Raw genomic sequence first — 18,235 nt, forward strand, 5'->3', positions numbered from 1 at the left:
AGCCTAGAGCACCATCTGCTGTTAGAAACTAGCCGAAAGCGCCATCTGCTGTAAGAAACTAGCCTAGAACACCATCCACTGTTAGAAACTAGCATAGAGCACCATCTGCTAATAAAAACTAGCCTAGAGCACCATCTGCTGTTAGAAACTAGCCAAGAGCGCTATCTGCTGTTAGAAACTAGCCGAGAGCGCCATCTGCTGTAAGAAACTAGCCTAAAACACCATCCACTGTTAGAAACTAGCCTAGAGCACCATCTGCTATTAAAAACTAGCCTAGAGCGCCATCTGCTGTTAGAAACTAGCCTAGAGCGTCATCTGTTATTAGAAACTAGCCTAGAGTGTCATCTGCTGTTTGGAACTAGCCTAGAGCATCATCTGCTGTTAGAAACTAGCCTAGAGCATCATCTGTTGTTAAAAACTAGCCTAGAGCACCATCTGCTGTTAGAAACTAGCCTAGAGCGTCATCTGGTATTAGAAACTAGCCTAGAGTGTCATCTACTGTTTGAAACTAGCATAGAGCACCATCTGCTAATAAAAACTAGCATAGAGCACCATCTGCTGTTAGAAACTAGCCAAGAGCGCTATCTGCTGTTAGAAACTAGCCGAGAGCGCCATCTGCTGTAAGAAACTAGCCTAGAACACCATCCATTGTTAGAAACTAGCCTAGAGCACCATCTGCTATTAAAAACTAGCCTAGAGCGCTATCTGCTGTTAGAAACTAGCCTAGAGCGTCATCTGTTATTAGAAACTAGCCTAGAGCATCATCTGCTGTTTGGAACTAGCCTAGAGCATCATCTGCTGTTAGAAACTAGCCTAGAGTGTCATCTGTTGTTAAAAACTAGACTAGAGGGCCATCTGCTGTTAAAAACTAGCCAAGAGCGATATCTGATGTCAGAAACTAGCCTAGAGTGATATCTGCTGTTTAAAACTAGTTTAAAGTGCCATCTGCTGTTAGTAACAATCTTAGAATGCCGTCTGCTGTTAGAAACTAGAACGCCATCTGCTGTTAAAAACTGAGCTCGGAATCATTTTAGGAGAGAAGTGCGATGCATTTTCATTAAACAATTTATCACCGCAGCTCCAGCCACAGGTATTCATTTTCTTTTGCCTGTATATGTTTTCTTGACTCTCAAAGTATTGACAGCCACTGACTTGCATTTCACGAATCAACAAGGACCCCAGTTTGAGCTTAAATTTTCTTTTAAAATAGATCATCACCTTGGAAGGCTTGAGAAAATTGACAGCAATTTTTTTTGGGGGGGCGAACTTTCAAAAAGAGTCAAAGGAAGGTCTCCATTGCAGACACTAATGTTCCATTGAGAGATTTTTTTGAAATAGGATAGTAAAATGCGTCGACTGCTTGACTCAGAATCAGTTCCCAGAACCAGACTGAAATCCACCAGAATTCCAGTTGCCCTTGAAATTGATGTCAAGAATGAAACGTCAGTGGAAAGTGCAATGTCATACGCTGGAAATCATATTTCACACTAAAGATAAGAGCAACGGCTGGAGAAGAATTCCAGAAACTCTCCAGCTACGGCTCACAAAGAGGACTTGATCATAAGTCATTCGGTGGATACCCAGAGAAATTTCAGGGGGAGACTGTGCTATACGGAGTGTCTCGCATATGGTAAAAGCCTCAAAGATACACTCAAGAACAAAGGCATCTTTCATGACTTGTTTAAAACACGATAGCTGTTGCATTTCATTAATGTCTGACACAGAAGCACCATATGTTACATGTACATGAATGAGTTAGGCTGAATGTGACGGATGATGTGAACCTCCCACATAAAATCTGTTCCGAGCAGATGTGGGAATTCTAGACACACCTTGAATGAGTAGCAATAAGTTTAGGCTACTTTGTGTCAAACACAAAGCTAAAAACGTCTTTAAAATGTGCACACTCTAGTCTTTCTTTTCATCCATTGATATTTAATTTTAGTGCATACAAAGCACAAAACAGCTATGTTTAAATTCAAAAATGTGAATTATATTTATGTGCTAAACTGGAATATAGCATAAAAGACGTGCGAATAAAGCAGCGTTTCCATCCAATGAGAACAAAGAGAACAAAATCGTCACTTCCTGATAAACTGGTGCCACATATAAAAAATAAAAACGTAATTCGCTGAGGTAGGAGAAGCTTCATCAATCTTTTCCTTATTTAATAAATTACATGCACCTCTGAGGACAGTATGCCGATGCAGACGCTCTTGATTATGGAGGTAATTAATAATAAAAATGTATAATATTAATAACAATTAATAGCCAAGAGTGTCATCTGCTGTTAGAAACTATTTTAGAATGCCATCTGCTGTTAGAAACCAGCCTAGAGTGCCGTCTGCTGTTAAAAACTAGCTTAAAGCGCCATCTGCTGTTATTTAACAATATAACAACACTACTGAAATGCTTACAACTTTTAAGAATAACCAAAACAACATTTCTTATGTTTTACAATGTGCTCAGCCTGCTGGTTTGTCGATTCACACACATTTTTTTTCATCATATGATCTCTTATTACAACATTTGACTTTTTTTAATGCGCATACTGGAATTTGTTCGGTAAGTGTTTCCATTTTAGTTTGTGCGCATCTTTTCTTTTCGAATAAAAAGTTATGAGTGAGACAGAGCACATACGCTCTTGTTTCTGGAGGTAATTAATAATAAAAATTGATAATATTAATTAATAGCCAAGAGTGCCATCCGCTGTTATAAGCTATATTATAATGCCATCTGCTGTTAGAAACCAGCCTAGAGTGCCGTCTGCTGTTAAAAACTAGTTTAAAGCACCATCTGCTGTTAGAAACTAGCCTAGAGTGCCATCTGCTTTGAAAAGCTAACCTAGAGTGCCATCTGCTTTTAAAAACTAGCCAAGAGTGCCATCTGCTGTTAGAAACTAACCTAAAGCACCATCTGCTGTTAAAAACAAATTAATAATAATAATAATATAACAACACTACTGAAATAGTTACGACATTTTAGAATGACCAAAACAACATTTCCGATGTTTTACAATGTGTTTTACAATGTTATCATCATAGTCTTTTCTTATCGAATAAAAAGTTTATCCTACTCAGTTATGCGCATGTTTTTTATGCGCATCTTCAAAACTTATGTGCATCATGGCGTTTCCATCAACCGGTTTTTTATGCGCATATCCAAAATGCGATGAAAATAAGTGGATGGAAACATAGCTAATGACACCCCAGCAGGCACACAATATCATAAGACCTTAATATTAGGTTAGATTTAGGTCATGATGTCAGGTTACCAAAATTCCATGTCTAGCCAGCTTCTAAGGACAACGTTATTTTGACGTCCAAAAAACGACATCAAATTACGTTGATATTTGGATGATTTTAGGTTGTGTTGGAAAGTGACCAAAATCCAACATCTGATAGATGTCATAGTGGTAACATCTACACAACGCCAACATGATTAGACGTAGATATTTGATTGATTTTAGGTTGGATGTTGGACATTGACGTCGGCCTGACGTTGGGTTCTGACGTCAACCCGATTTTAATTTCCAAACAAAATCCAACATCCCCACGACGTTGGGGTACGTTCGGGTACAACGTCAATATGACATCATGTTGACGTCCTGTGCCTGCAGGGACTACAGTGATAGATCACAAGCGTTATTTATTCTTGAAATAAACACAAAGTCTATCCAATATCTCATTCTAAATTAGACTCAGTCGGTGACATCCAATTAGGCACAATGCCATTTGCTGTAAATGAGGTTGGAATGAAATACGAAACATATAGACTTGCACAAACAGTGGCTTCTGGTTTACTAGAGAAAAATAAACAGAGCCGTCATATGTTGTTGATCAAGCGCTACTTCATATATCATGCAAAAATGTTTAATCCTGGCAAATACGGATCACACTGCTCTCTAAAACCAGTACCTGTGGCCTCTTTAACTCTGACTCATGGAAAACTCCAGTGGGTAGTAACATTAGAGGTCTATTTATCCAAGTCCTGTCAAGTATCCTCAAACTTTACTGCAAGGCAGTGTGAGGTCCTTGGACTTCAATGAACCCGTGTAATATTCTGGGTTATGACACAGATGTCAAGACCGTGGCAGAAAATGAGCAGACATTTTGCAGATACATATTCTGCATGCACCAAAATTATGTTCCATGAATCCTTCAATGAAAAATCAGACTCACCTGCAGATTGTGCTTGTGCAAGCCTCAAACAGCATGTACAGTAAAGAACCATGCAGAAAAACACAGCTCTCCTGTTAAAAACAAAAACGAAGAATTACAGTTATAAGTTGAACAAATCAACAAGTATATTAGCAACAAATCAGTAACTTTGCAGCTCAAAGTATAATCGTAGAATGTATTTGACTCAGTAAAATGTGACAGAAACAAATTTCTAATCATTTTGAGTAAGCTGATTGCCCTTTTCTGTTCTGTTATTATCCAGTTTTAAACCACTGAAGAAATAACTAGACAATAGATTTTAAATTGTAAAAAAATACACACTAATGTTCAAAAGTTTAGGATGAATGTAACTTTTAGCGCTAGTTCACCAGTAAGACCTAATGTTACGTCACTCATTACAATCAGTTCCAACCAATAACCACGAGACACAAGGAATATAATAGCTGTCCTTTCATTTCATTAATTTGGTTGCACATACTGATGCAGACCTTTACCCACCATCCTCCCCATCAGGTTTTCTCTGTCCAGGGGGGTAGGCTCTGCCCCTGCCTTTGTCCTCGGCAGTCATAGCTGCATCTAAAAGCTTCCGATTTAAGCTATGGATGGGGAGAAATCCTATGTTTTTTTAAATGACATTTTTGTCAAATAATACTCATCAAATAAATGTAATCAATATCAAATTTGTTTGTTTTGTTGACTCTTCTGCTCACCAAGGTGCATTTATTTGAATACAGTAAAACTGCAATGTTGCGAAATACTATTAAATAGAAATAGAATTATTTTTTAATATCAACTTTGAGCAAGTTAATGCAGATTTAAGTTGAAACCCTATAAAAAGTTTAATAAAGTAAACATTTATTTTAGTTACTGCATGAATATAGACAAAGACTGTCCTACAAAGACAAAGTGCAATACCTACGTAAACACTGAAACTGAACAAAATGCCTTTAAAGTTTTTACACATGTTTATGTAACCCATCAGTCCTACTGCACCCAACCTGCTCTGAGCTGGAATCGAAACTGCAATTCTTTGTATCGGAGTCAGCTGCTCTAACAAGAAGGCTAAAGACCATAGCTTCTAGCGTCCATTGCTAGAGCACCTTTTGTGATCAGAGGACTGATGTTTATGTGCATAGCACTTTGCTAGCTGGCCTCTGTTACACTCACCCCCCTAAACCTCACTCCCATCCCGGACGAGCCCCCATGTGTAACCCACCGGTCCTACTGCATCAAACTCGCTCTGAGCTGGAATTGAACTGATGATTCTTTGTATGGGAGTTGGTTGATCTAACAAGGAGGCTAAAGACCATGGCCTTTAGTGTCTGTCACTAGCACTTCAATAGCTGGCCTTTCTTACACTTAAATTTACTAGTTTAGTTTACAAATTTTTACCATTTTTTTCTCTGAAAATCCCAATTTTAGGCTTTAAAGTCGCCATGAAAAGTTAAGGTTGTCCTTTTTTTCCTCTATTGTGATGTACTTTCACTTAAAATATTCTTGAAATAAGAAAAAACATATGGTGGTGCATGATTTTGTCCTTTGGAAACCGATTGGATTGTTGGAAGATGGGCATTTCTAACAAAGTAATGGTAGATTGATGAATTGATGAAGGCAGAGCAGGAACGAGCCACACCCTAAAAGACTCATAGCCCTGCCCTAAAGGCCTTCCATGTGACCAAAAGTGAAGAAGGGGGGGATGAAAGTTTAGGGTATTTGATAAAAGATTCTTTTAATTAATTATTACAAAATAATAAAATGAACAGAGGGGGGCGGCACGGTGGCTCAGTGGTTAGCACTGTCGCCTCACAGCAAGAAGGTCAATGGTTCAAGTTTCGGCTGGGCCAGTTGGCATTTCTGTGTGGAGTTTGTATGTTCTTCCTTCCCATATTGGTGTGGGTTTCCTCCGGGTGCTCCAGTTTCCCACACAGTCCAAAGGCATGCACTACAGATGAATTGGATGAACTTAATTGTGTGTGTGTGTGTGTGTGTGTGTGTGTGTGTGTGCGTGTGTGTGTGTGTGTGTGTGTGTGTGTGTGTGTGTGTGTGTGTGTGTGTGTGTGTGTGTGTGTGTGTGTGTGTGTGTGTGAGAATGAGTTTGTATGAGTGTTTCCCAGTAGTGGGTTGCAGCTGGAAGAGCATTCGCTGTTTAAAACATATGCTGGATTAGTTGGCGGTTCATTCCACAGTGGCAACATCTAAAATAGAGATTAAGTCGAAGGAAAATGAATGAATAAATGAAAATGCACAGATACTTTGTTTATAGCATGCACTACGATATACACTTAATAAAAAAGAATCCATTTAGATTTTGTTCCGTCTTATACTTGGTTTTGGCCAAATATGGAGTTGCTGTACTTTGCCTTTGTAGAACAGAATAAATCTGCAATAAAAGCTTTCGTCCACTCTCTCAAATGTCACTGAGAGACAAGCACTTTACAGTACGTTAAAAAAGTCCAACTACACTGAAAAAGCAATGCCTCTGAGAGTTTTTCAAAAGCCCTGAAAGGTCAAACCAAAGAGCCAACAAGTACTCTTCACCACTGGTCTTTTTTTTATTCAGCTACTGAAAGAAAGCAAAGTGTTGGGATCGCATTGTTCCATTCTACACTAAGGCATCACCACATCCATCAAAATTACCAGTCTAGTCTGTGTCCAAAAGCAAGGCTCCATCTGCCTGTAGAAGCTGTAGAAACACTCTGCAGCAGCAGCAGCCTATACTGTAAATCTCTAACAGCTGTTTCTGCTCAGAAGACAGTCAAAGCTTATCATCTGCCCGGATGCCAAAAATTTGCAATGCTCCATATAGATTGAAAGTGAGTGTTTCCTCTCAATATGCCAAGGCAGGATATAAATCAATTGTAAAAAAAGAAATTGAGTGAATTAATATACTGAAAAACCTACAGCTAACATATTAGGCTTCTTACATTATGAATCTGATACACCACCTATATATATATATATATATATATATATATATATATATATATATATATATATATATATATATACACTAAAAGAAAACTAAGAAAGAACTGAGCATTAGGTGGTCCAGCAGTGTCTAGGGAAAATACCAAAAGATGGCTTGGTTAGTGTTGTTTTCTTTCCTGTGTAGATCTGTTTCCTATTTTAGCAGAAGGGTAAGGTTGAAGGGTATTATGCTTAAAGGGATACATTCAATCCTTCATTTTCTTTTCGGCTTAGTCCCTTTATTATTCAGGGGTCACCACAGCAGAATGAACCGCCAACTTATCCAGCATCTGTCTTACGCAGCGGATTCCCTTTCAGCTGCAACCCATCACTGGGAAACACCCATACGCTCTGATTCTCACACATACACTACGGACAGTTTACCCTACCCACTTTACCTATAGCACATGTCTTTGGACCTGTGGGGGAAACCGGAGCACCCGGAGGAAACTCACACCAGGACGGGAAGAACATGCAATCTCCACACTCGAACCAGAGGCTCGAACTAGTGATCTTCTTGCTATAAGGTGACAGTGCTACCCACTGCGCCACCATCCTTAAAGGGATAGTTCTCACAATAATGAAAATGTTCTCACTATTTGCTCAACCTCAAGACTTTTACGAGTTTCTTTATTCTGTTGAACACAAAAGATATTCTGAAGAAAGCTGAACAAATTTATCACTTCCACAGTAATTCAAGAAATTCAGTGATTTTCAGCTTTCTTCAAAATATCTTCTTTTTTCTGCTCTACAAAAGAAAGAATGTCAAACAGGTTTGAAACAAGGGAATGAAGAGTAAATGATAATAAAACCTTCATTTTTGGATGAACTATCCCTTTAAATTTATAGCTGTCATTTGATTTTGTTAATTCACGACTCTCTCTTCCCTCCAGATTTAGATTTTCCTATTTGTTTTTAAGAATTCATGAGCCAAATCAGACCTGATGCAAATTTACAAGATGATACGTTTTGCTGTACAATATGAACTGCACATAGACATTCTAAAATATGCATAAATCACATGAAATGCCTGCCGTTTTATTTGTAATGTGGGCAATATATGTAAATCTTGTGCAAGTACTATCATTCTATGTGAAACGTGTAATATATGCAACTTTCTTGTGCAATGTGTGTAAATTTATATTTCAATATGCATGTATTAAATTTCCCTCTGCAATATAGGTACAATTTTGTGCCATACTATTTCATGTGTAATTTATATTAAGTGTATAAAGTTTATTTGTTTATTTTGTATAATATGTGCAAAGCCCTTCATTTCATTGTACCATATTTCCAGATGACAATAAAGATATTCTATTCTATTCTATTCTATTCTATTCTATTCTATTCTATTCTACACTGTTCTATTTTATTCTATTGTATATTGCTCTATTCTAATCTGCTCTGTACTATTCTATTCTGTTCTATTCTATTTTATTCTATTCTATTTTATACTGCTCTGTTCTATTATATTCTATTCTATTCTTTACTGTTCTGTTCTGTTCTATTCTATTCTATACTGCTCTGTTCTATTCTATTCTATACTGCGCTGTTCTATTCTATTCTAAACGGTTCTGTTCTATTATATTCTATTCCTATCTGCTCTGTTCTATTCTTCTATACTGTTCTATTTTACTCTATTCTATTCTACACTGTTTTGTTCTATTCTGTTCTATTCTATTCTATTCTACACTGTTCTGTTCTATTCAATTCTATACTGTTCTGTCCTATTTTATTCCATTCTATTCTGCTCTGTTCTGTTCTATTTTATTCATTGTATATTGCTCTATTCTATTCTGCTCTGTTTTATTCTATTGTATTCTATTCTATTCTAAACTGTTCTGTTCTATTCTATTCTATACTGCTCTGTTCTAATCTATTCTATTCTGCTGTTCTATTCTATTCTAACTGTTTCTGCTCTTCTATACTATTCTATACAGTTCTGTTCTAATCTATACTATTTTATTCTATTATATTCTGCTCTATTCTATTCTACCCCATTCTATTCTATTCTATTCTATTCTATTCTATTCTATTCTATTCTATTCTATTATATACTGTTCTGTTCTGTTCTATTCTATACTGTTCTGTTATATTCTTTTCTATTCTATTCTAAAAATACAAACTCCAAAGCAGTTGTTTATATTTAAAAAGTTTTTAAAAACTAACTATATACAACAAGAGTGTGTTTATGTTGTAACAAAAACATTCCTGTATTAACATCCCTTAACATCTCTTAATTTAACACAATCCTCATTTTCGTCATGCCATAATACAACTCATAAGAACATCTTGTAGGAACCAGTGGCTCTAATGGTTTTGACATTGCAGTTGTTAATTGATTGCATATGCATTCATTCATTCATTCATTCATTCATTTTCCTTGGGCTTAGTCCCTTTATTCATCAGCGGTCGCCACAGCGGAATGAACCGCCAACTTATCCAGCATATGTTTTATGCAGTGGATGCCCTTCCAACTGCAACCCAGTACTGGGAAACACCCATACACTCTCACATGCACACACAAACACTATGGCCATGAAAACTCCACATAAAAATGTCATCTGACCCAGCTGTGACTCGAACCAGCAACCTTCTTGCTGTGAGCCATCAGTGCTAACCTTCTTAAAGCTGCCATACTTAATAGCAGACTTTTTTCCAGAAAACAACATTACCCATAATGCTCTACATAAAGTCTACCAATCAGAGAGTTACTTTGCATGCCAATATAGATCCTGCCTAGATTCAAGAACCAAGCCAGCTTCTCTAAGCCCTCAAAATACTTCTGTACAGCATATAATAATGAAATAAACTTGAAATATATTGTTTCTATAGGTACATCCAACAACTTGAATATTTTTATATTTCTCTTTTGTCATTTGCAATGTTTGGGAATTGATTCTCTCATTAAAGCTGATTCGCACAGTCAAATAGTCAGATTTCCATATACTTCTTAACTTCAAATCACAGTTTGTTTGGGAAAAATAATGCAAGAAAAAAACTTCTAGAAACACTCTAAGGACACTAATAGACACTATAAGGACACTAATGGACCCTAAGGACACTAATGGATACTATAAGGACACTAATAGACACTATAATGAACTCTAAGGACACCAGTAGACACTATAAGGACACTAATAGACACCATGGGCTCTGTTTTGATGATCCATGCGCAAAGTGCAAAGCGCAGGGCGCAAAAGCAATTAGGGCGTGTCAGAATTCACTTTTGCTAATTTAAGGACGGAAAAATCCGCTTTGCGTCATGGCGCGTGGTCTAACAGGGTTGAGCTTATTTTCTTAATGAGTTATAGGTGTGTTTTGAGAATAAACCAGAGTCTCATCTCCCATTCCCTTTAAGAGTCAGTTGCGTCGCGCCATAGTGCATTTGCTATTTACATGACGGATTTATTATTTACATTACAGCGTGAGAATGAGAGATAAGCCTCGTCATTATTAACTTTCACTTTCACTCTCGTGGATAGGGAAACCATGTACGCACAGACATCAATTAGCCTATAAATAATTTACTTAGTTTGTTAAGCGCAAATAATTGTTTCAAAACTATTTCTAAATTCAGTTCTGATTTCCAGCAAACGAATAAATGAACAATAATAACGATGTGTGTTTAAACAACTGTGTTATATCCAAATGCACCAAATCTAAGCTTGTTTTTAATAAAACAAATTTACATATGCATATAATAAATAATACTGCTAATAATAATAACATTATACAAAAGCAAATTGTTATGAATAAATTGAAAAAGCCCCTCGAGGTGAAGAAGGCATGAAAGTTTGGTTTTTATATTTTTATGTAGTCTAGAAAATAATGTTTTGTAATATTTTAAGCCTTTATATTTATATCCTATAGGCAATATATCCTTATTATATCCTATATATATCCTTAATATTTCAATTATTTTTCATTTATAAAGATATTTGCTTATTGCTGTACACCCTGTCTGTATTAAGCAATGTGTAAGCCAGGTGTACAACTAACGTGCTCTGCGCTGGACAATAGACCAGCTTTGATCTGATCTATTTGAACCTTCAATTTAAGATCCTCAAAATAGCAACGCACCAGCAATGCACCTTAACACGCCTCCTTTTTTAGATCAGAACGCCTATGGGCGCACATGAGCGCAAAAGCTTTTGCTATTTAAACAGCGTGGCGCAAAACGTCAAAACGACTCTTGTGTCGCGCCTGCGCCGGGTGTATAATAGGGTTCTATAATGGACTCTAAGGACACTAATAAACACTATAAAGACACTAATAGACACTATAAAGACACTAATAGACACTAATGCACAGTCTATTATAGAGGATGTTATAATTGACCATTTTATCAATTTAGACTGTACTTAATAATGCATCAAAGTGCTAAAAAGTCAATTTAATTAAGTTCAGACACTGGCATTTAGAGCTAAAACACATGCAGTAAAGCTAAATTACATCCAATGGGTCATTAAATTGGGGTATTTCTTCATAATGAGTCTTGATTACTCTGCACTGCGTAGTATAAACTGTTGGTTCTACGATGATAATCAAAGGACGTAGTAAATGATATTGTTCGACTCGTGGTTTTCAGTTATATATTGTTTTTCTGCCCCCATGTGCTGACAAAGAGGATGTGAGGGTGCCATTTATGACCAGATATTGTACACTGTTTTACTTTAGTCAGCATTTTCAGTCTCAGCTGCAACTACAGTACTGTCTGCATGCTGCCCTCCTCCCTCTCGTATTCCCTTTCACAAAGTCAGCCCCATTGACCATGACACAGTTCACAGAGTGCACAAGCAAGACAGCACTTATCTAAACACAATATTTCATCCTGTCTGTCATCCCAAACAACGTTTACTATAACGGAAACTGTATCTGACTGCTTTCTAACAGCGTATTACTCTTCCCAAATTACTCAAAAAGTGAGAAAGTTGAGTTCGAAAAAGTTTACGGATGAAGAAGGGTACACCCCATTTTGAAAATGAATATTTGTATCCATGTATCAGTGAATATAGGCAATGTATTTTGGTGCATTTAAACAAAACAGATTTATTAAACAGATATATTTATTAAAATAATATTTTAGTCACCAAACTTATTTAGAAATTGAAAGATAATACAGGACAGCACGGTCGCACAGTGGATAGTGCGATTGCCTCACAGCAAGAAGGTCGCTGGTTCGAGCCTCAGCTGTGCCAGTTGGCATTTCTGTGTGGAGTTTGCATGTTCTCCCCGTGTTGGTGTGGGTTTCCTCCGGGTGCTCCGGTTTCCCCCACAGTCCAAAGACCTGCGGTACAGGTGAATTGAATAAGCTAAATTGGCTGTAGTGTATGTGTGTGTGTGTGTTTTCCAGTGTTGGGTTGTGGCTAGAAGGGCATCCACTGCGTAACATATATGCCGGATAAGTTGGCGGTTCATTCTGCTGTGGCGACCCCTGATTAATAAAGGGACTAAGCCAAAAAGAAAATGAATGAATGAATGAACGATAATACAATTAAATTCAAGCAAATCATTGCAAAAATTCAATTAAATTTAATAAATAAAAATAAAATAAAAATAAAAAATAAATTATTTTTTTTTGCTTCTCTTTGTATTTGTATTTAATTTTTTTTCTATAACATATAAATTTGGTTGTACTAGTTTTTGGACTGTTATCGTGAGTTATTTTGCTAGATAAACTCCAGATTTGGCTTCAGTACTGACTAATCTAAAGTAATCTAACCCCCCTGATTTATTATACATATATACGTTTTTTATCCGTGTCCATTATGAATAATTGTTGCCCAAATCTAAGTTGTGTTAAACAAATGTTCTTGTTGATTGATTGATTTGTTGTTTATATATAGAAAATAAACGGCTGATCATGACTGGTCATCCAAAGATTTTAGTACACTAAATACTTCAAATCCTCAAAACCAAGCTATTTACTGTTCACAAAACCTAAAGCAACAAATTAAATAATCAAATCAGTAAAAAGACGCAAGTTTAAAACAAATAACACTCTCCTCAACAAAGCTGAACAAGTTTTCTCTGCGCCCCATTCATTCATCAAGTTTCCCCAAACTTCAGAATAGACATTCGTGACGGACCTCCCTTCGTGAACTCATTCTTCCTTATGTAACCGAGCTCATAGCCAGCGGGTTAATTTATGACCCATTTAAAGTTTGTGTGAAATACATCTATGCGTTGTTATGATATGAGAGAGGCTTTACTCACCCCCCGACCCCAGCTGCTCTGAGTCTGGAGCTCGGGGTATTGTCCGGCTCCATCGCGCTTACTTCATTCTTCCCCGGGACTGTTTGCTGCAGTCAAGACATGACAGAGTTTCTGAATTACTTCCATATCACAAACGTCCCTTAATAACCGCTGGAGGTCTTCACGCAAAATTGTAGTACAACACTACATGCCGTGGTCTTGCCCAGAAGCCAACTGAAGTGTTTTCCAGAGAGAAGAACCTGTGAGGCGCGAAGCGGGTTTCTCCATCTGACAGTAACAGAAGCGATGATGCTGAAACACTCGAGACTGAGAGTTAAGTCCAAAGAGACATATGCTTTGAAGAAGTTGAGTACAAGCGCTTAGTCAAGTCGCCGACTAAATCTCAAGTAGTTAGTAGGCATGCTGAAGATTTGAGACACTGGAAGCACACTTCGCTCTGTCGCCCTCAACTGTCTTCTGAGAAAGAAACACCTCGCGCTGGAAAAGACTAGAGGAGATTCAATGGAAGGAAGGTGTGTCTTTCTGAAAGGAACTGGCTTAATTTTCGCTTTTGTCAAAAAAAAAAAACTATAATAAGCTACAATACAATGCAATACAATACATTAAAACACTTATTCTGGATGAAACACAATTCAAACTCAAAAGCTGGTAATTTATTACAGATGTGAACTGATTTGTTCTCTCTCCGCTTGCTTTATATGCTGATTTGGCCATTTGCAGAGGTGGAAAGATTATTAAAAAATCATACTTCAGAAAAAGTATTACTTTCCTAAAAATGTAGTGCAAGTAGAGTAAAAGTATATGTTGTAAATATTATTCAAAGTATGAGTAAAAGTTTGCCCTTTCAAAAGTACTCAAGAGTAGTGAGTAGCAAGTATTATGCTGGGAAAAGCTGATGCATTTACATGAAATTTATGGGTGTGTGTAAACGTAACATTCTGTATTTCGTTTAGTTATTGCCCAGCAGGCACACAACGACATAAGACATTAATATTAGGTTCGATTTAGGTTGCGACTTCAGGTGACCAAAATTCTGTTAAGCCAGTGTCTGAGGACAGCATTATTTTGATGTCCAATAACAATGTCAAATGATATTAATATATGGCTGATTTTAGGTTGTGTAAGAAAGAGACCAAAATCCAACATCATTGACGTCAAATACTGACATTTATTCGTCAGGTATGGCAACCAAAATCCAACATCTGATAGATGTCATAGTGGTAATGTCCACACAACGTCAAGCTGTAACATCATTAGATGTTGATATTTGGTTGATTTTAGGTTGGACGTTAGACATTGACGTCGGCCTGAAGTTGGGTTCTGGCATCAACCCGATATTCATTTCCAAGCAAATGCAACGTCCCCACGACGTAGGGGTACAACGTCAATCTGAGGTCATGTTGACGTCTTGTGTCTGCTGTGTATTTAAGGCCATTTTGGTCATCATACAGTAAACATCCGTCATCTTCTCATCAGTGACAGCATCTAAACAGTCTTGGACATCTTCTTGGATACTTTTAATGCTTCCAAACAGTTTGATGCAATTATTAATCGCCCATGTCTTGAGGTAGTTTTTTATGATGCCATTACCGATTTGATTGGACAGAAATCACAGGACTGATTTTTCCAATCCCCATAGACAAGAAAAAATAAAGTAGTGACTGCAGGTTGAAGGAAAGCAGTGGAGTAAAAGTACCAATACAGAACTAAAAATGTACTCAAGGGAAGGTAAAAGTACACATTTTAAAACAACTTAGTAAATTGCAATTTCTGCTACTTAATTACAGTCATATGAGTATTTGTAATTTACACTACTGGTCATTTGCTGTTGTGAAGTTGTATTGTGTGAGGGTTATTTACAGTAGCTTTCAACAAGACGAAATGCAACTTATGTCATTAATGGCAATTAATAGCAAAGCCCTTTCATACAGTAAATGATTCAAATAAAGTCTACAAGACAAGGAGAGCATATTTGAATCAAACTCATAAACAGGACAAAACAAGGATAGCTCATACCCACATCATTCGTTCATTCATTCATTCATTCATTCATTCATTCATTCATTCATTCATTCATTCATTCATTCATTTTCCTTCGGCTTAGTCCCTTTTTCATCCAGGGTCACCACTGCGGAATAAACTTATCCAACCAGAGGCGGATTTCATGATTTGAGGGGCAATTCCAGCCATGGGCCCCCAAAAGTTCTAAAATGCACCTTTTAATTTAATTTTAATTGATTTATTTTGCTGTTTTTATTTTTCTTATATCACTCAATCACTCCTTTTCTACATTTAGTCTTAATGCATAATAATAATAACAACATGTAAAGCATCTTGTAAAACTTTTTAAATGATTTGTTTTCTTAAAATGAACTTTCAACTCAAAATTCTATATAAACTATTTCATTTTTAAAACTAAATCTTTACCTAATTAGACTGCTGGACTTCTCTATGATTGTCGGGGGTGGGGGGAGGGAATACATTTGTGCAGAAATAATAAACATTAACTTTTATTTTTTTAGACACTCATCATACAAAAAATGATTTTGACCTAAAATGGTGTTATATATAATTTATAGGTATAATTTACTCTCTAGGTATTTATTTGGGGGCGCTCAGATTTCTTGGGGCCCTAAGCGGCCGCTTAGCTTGCTTATTGATTAAATCCGCCCCTGTATCCAGTTTATGTTTTACACAGGGGATGCCCGTCCAGTTACAAATCAGTACTGGGAAACATCTATACACTCCCATTCACACACATACACTACGGCCATTTTAGATTATTTAATTTAACCGTACCTCATGTCTTTAAATTGTGAGGCAAACTCCATACAGAAATGCCAACTGACCCAGCCGGGATTCAAACCAGTGGTCTTCTTGCTGTGAAGCGACAGTGCTAACCACTGAGCCACTACCCACCTCATTGTTTATGTTAAAAAAAAGAATAGTAGGGTATAAATATTAACTGTAGGCTACCTTATTTTACAACCACAATGTATTGTACTTATTCAGTTATACTATGGTGTGTGCGAGAGACATTAGTTTATCAATGAAAACATTCAGTGATCAAGATAATATCAATATTTATCCTGATTTTATTTTACTTCATATGAAAAAAAGCCCTTTTGACTGTCTGCATAGAATATTATCCCAAAAGGCGATTTTTAGCAAATATGAGAAGAGCTTTGTTGTTCTTCTTGGTTAGCTTTGGTTTCTTGAGTTTGAATTATGAACATTGACCTTAGTTTGTGTTTGAGAAATATTCAGGTCTTTTACAATGGTCTTTTGAAGCCCTTGGAGACATTTGAAAAGTGATTTCACAGAGATTGTAAGTGCAAACAAGATGAAATTACGGTTGCTATCAGTAGAAATACGTATCAAATAAGAACCTGACTTGAACTTCTGCTTTTAAAAAGATTTTGATGAACACCATGAACGGTTCCACCACACAGCTAAAGCATGTGGCACAGCTGCACTCAACAAGTCCACCTCTATTGAAGTATTTATCCTTTCCACAAATGTAAACAGGAAATGTGGAGGAAAAAAAGTCTGCTTTCCCACTGAGGTAGATCTACAAAGGGCAGAATCCTAGCCCGCGATGTTGTTATTGTCTGAATTGTAAATGTACCAGCTGTGACTATTGACCTACTTCCATAACCCTTTTAGACTTCAATAAGACCAGTTTAGAGTTTTGAAGTTTCAAGATATCAGGTTCTTTGATGTAAATACACTATATACAGTATTTTTTCCTTTAGGTATAGTACTATTTATTATTTTAAACTTTTTGTACACCCCCTTTTGTAGCCCTTTAAGAGGTACATTTCTTTGTTACTGTAAGGTGCTAATATCTATGATTATAGTACAATATTAAACCTTTAGGTAATAATATATACCTTTAAGGTACCAATATGGATCATTATGTACTAACATGTATTGTTTAAGTGAAGTTTCACAAACTAATTTTGAGAGGAGCATGTGATATAATTGACCGCAGCTGGTCCCTATCAGTAATCATCAGCTAGCCAATCGGATTATTTCAAATCTAACATAAATATCCAGCCTAACTTTACTTCCTATCCATCCCTTCTCCCTCCTCATTTCTAGGATCGGGCGACACGGCGGCTCAGTGGCTAGCACTGCTGCCTCACAGCAAGAAGCTCACTGATTGAAGTCCTAGCTGGGCCAGTCGAGAGTACATGTTCTCCCCGTGTTTGCGTGGGTTTCCCCTGGGTACTCTGGATTCTTCCCACAGTCGAAAGACATGAGACACAATTAAATTAAATAATGTAACAGTCACAAGTACATTAATACTGAGCTTCTCTGAGAATACACCGGTGTATTTGGCAGCCTATTCCTATAGAGCTGTCTTTATTAATCAAGGAATAGGCCATTGGGGGGAGCTCTCGAGAACTACCCAATCTCGTAACCCCTTTAAATACTCATTGACCAGGCGGGAGCCTTGGCCTCATCTAGCTCAGGGTTCTCTCCTGGGACACAGCATGCCAAACCTGCTAATATTGTCAAGTAATATCTAAGTGTGAACTTTTAAAAGGATATCTATTATGCTCTTTCCCAGCAGGCACAGGACGTCAACATGACGTCAGATTGACGTTGTATCCTAACGTTGTGGGATGTTGCATTTTGTTTAGGATTGAACATCGGGTTGACATCAGAACCCAACGTCAGGCTGACATCAATGTCCAACGTTGGACATGGTTACTTTCCAATGCAACCTAAATTCATTCATTAATTTTCCTTTGGCTTAGTCCCTTTATTCATCAGGGGTCGCCACAACGGAATGAACCGGCAACTTATCCAGCATGTTTTACACAGCGGATTGCCTTCCAGCTGCAACCCCTTCATGGGGA

The 18,235-nt window shown here is 37.1% G+C and overlaps 1 protein-coding gene across 1 annotated transcript in view; it reads right to left on the reverse strand.

Annotated features, from left to right (window-relative positions):
* Positions 1–13,811, reverse strand: part of col27a1b (collagen, type XXVII, alpha 1b) — a 189,896-nt gene extending 176,085 nt beyond the window's left edge. The window contains exons 1-2 of the mRNA XM_056458734.1: positions 13,368–13,811; positions 4,182–4,252 (exon numbers count right to left, since the gene is read on the reverse strand). Of these exons, the coding sequence (XP_056314709.1) occupies positions 4,182–4,252; positions 13,368–13,420 (124 nt within the window). The 5' untranslated portion in view covers positions 13,421–13,811. The remainder of the gene's footprint in view (positions 1–4,181; positions 4,253–13,367) is intronic.
* Between the last annotated feature and the right edge of the window lie 4,424 nt (positions 13,812–18,235).

The sequence above is a fragment of the Danio aesculapii genome, chromosome 5 (assembly GCF_903798145.1).
Source record: "Danio aesculapii chromosome 5, fDanAes4.1, whole genome shotgun sequence".
In the NCBI taxonomy this organism is placed as follows: Eukaryota; Metazoa; Chordata; class Actinopteri; order Cypriniformes; family Danionidae; genus Danio; species Danio aesculapii.